Source organism: Otolemur garnettii, unplaced genomic scaffold, assembly GCF_000181295.1.
Source record: "Otolemur garnettii isolate 467f Iridium unplaced genomic scaffold, OtoGar3 scaffold00007, whole genome shotgun sequence".
Classification (NCBI taxonomy): domain Eukaryota; kingdom Metazoa; phylum Chordata; class Mammalia; order Primates; family Galagidae; genus Otolemur; species Otolemur garnettii.
Window position 1 is genome coordinate 2996127 of NW_003852402.1, and position 1763 is coordinate 2997889.

General features: G+C 57.5%; 1 protein-coding gene across 3 annotated transcripts in view; it reads right to left on the bottom strand.

Annotated features, from left to right (window-relative positions):
• Positions 1–1763, bottom strand: part of GRAMD4 (GRAM domain containing 4) — a 42744-nt gene that overhangs the window by 19139 nt on the left and 21842 nt on the right. For all 3 annotated transcript variants that reach the window (XM_003783106.3, XM_023509424.1, XM_012801273.2), the window contains exon 4: positions 198–259. In XM_003783106.3, the coding sequence (XP_003783154.1) occupies positions 198–259 (62 nt within the window). The remainder of the gene's footprint in view (positions 1–197; positions 260–1763) is intronic.

Consider the following 1763-nt stretch of genomic DNA (forward strand, 5'->3'; position numbering starts at 1 on the left):
GGCTCTGTCTCAAAAAAAAAAAAAAAAAAAAACAAAATAACATGTCCTATTTCTATGTGAAAATACACTGAGGTTTTGGTTGGATGACTTGAGTTTGCTATGATGACTCACAAGCTCTCAGTGACAGGAGGGAGATTCCCGCACAGAGGGTGCCCTGGGAACACAGCCCGCACGGCCACCCACACAGCGGGGCCTACCTGCTCCGTTGCTGGCTGGGGCCTGCCCCTTCGGTGGTGGTTGAGCCGTCTGCTCCTCCGTTCTTGAGAGTAGGGAGAAGAGGCAAGATGTGTTAGCTCAGAACAGCGTGCCGAGTTGAGTGTGTGCATCCTGGGCTCACACGGCCCTTCCACGCAGGAGGGCGCAGTGAGTGGGGCGATCCCTGGGAGCAGCACTGCTCGGAGGGGGTCAGGACGGAGCCCAGCCAAGCACAGTGCCGCCTCCCCAGCAGGCACCATTGTCTTTCAGCAGCCAAATAAAGCCTCCTCCGACCCTCTCCTTTTCTACTAATTTTCACTCTTAAAATTATAATACCAATCAGTCTGCTAATGAAAAGGTACCCATCAACACCCATGAACCCATCAAGCACCACACAAGGCCACAGGGTGGGGGAGGCCCTGGTTGGCCACTTGCCTGGGTTCCCTGTCCCCTAGCCCTGCCACACCCTGATCACAGCTGTCCCTGGGCCTTGGACCCCCTTGCACTCTGCCTTCTCCTGCAGTTTCTATCCACCTGTCTAGATCCTACAGACCTGACTCTCCCCTGTGTGCCCTGAGGGAACCTGACCCCAGCAGGTGACCTGACCCTTGGGTGCCCTCTCTGTCCTGGTCCTCTGGTCAGGTGTACCCTCTTCTCAGGCCACACCTCTTAGCCCACCTCATCCAGCACTGTCCTCCCTGGGTGGGGCAAACCTGGGCGGGGGTGGGAGGGTGCAGAGGGCACTCCCCCCGGGGTTGGGGTACCCTCAGCACAGGAGCCCCTTGCTTTCAGGCACGGGGGAAAATGGTTTCTGCTTTGTTTGTATCCTGTGATTTCACACTGACAGTGCCATGAACCAACCCAGTCCTCAGGCTCATGACCTGTCACTGTGACCTGTGACTGCCACGCATGCTGAGAACAGAGTGCAGGGGACACCAGGACAGGAGACCAGCAGAGCTGGTGCTGGGTGGGGGCTGTGGCATCCTGGGATAATGGACATTGAGACATTGAGATGAAGCCGTAGCCATGGGGCAGGGCTGGACTCCATGCCCAGCCCTCCTGTGACCAGGGTGGGGCTGCCCAGATGCATGTCCATGCCCAGCGCTACCAACAGAACAGGGATTCACTGGGAACAGGTGGTGGGCTCAGGGCACATGGGGAGTCCAGGATCCCCAGTAGGATTCCAGAAGAGGCAACTCAGCCAGGAAACACTGATAGACTGGCTCGGCACATGGCTCATGCCAATAATCCCAGCACTCTGGGAGGATAAGGCAGGAAAATTGAGGCCAGAGGTTCAAGACCAGCCTGGGCTACACGGCAAGACCCTGTCTCTACAGAAATTAGAAATTAGCCAGCTGTGGTGGTGTACACCTGTAGTCCCAGCTACTCAGGAGGCAGAGGCAGGAGGGTCTTATGAGACCAGAAGTTCAGGCTGCAGTGAGCTGTGAGCTGCCACACTTCAGCTAGACCTGATCTTTAAAGAAACAAACAGGCCCCCACCCTGGCCCAGGTGCGCACCATGAGGTCTGCAGGCCCTGGCTGGGGTGGGGGCAGGGCCCTGAGGCGGG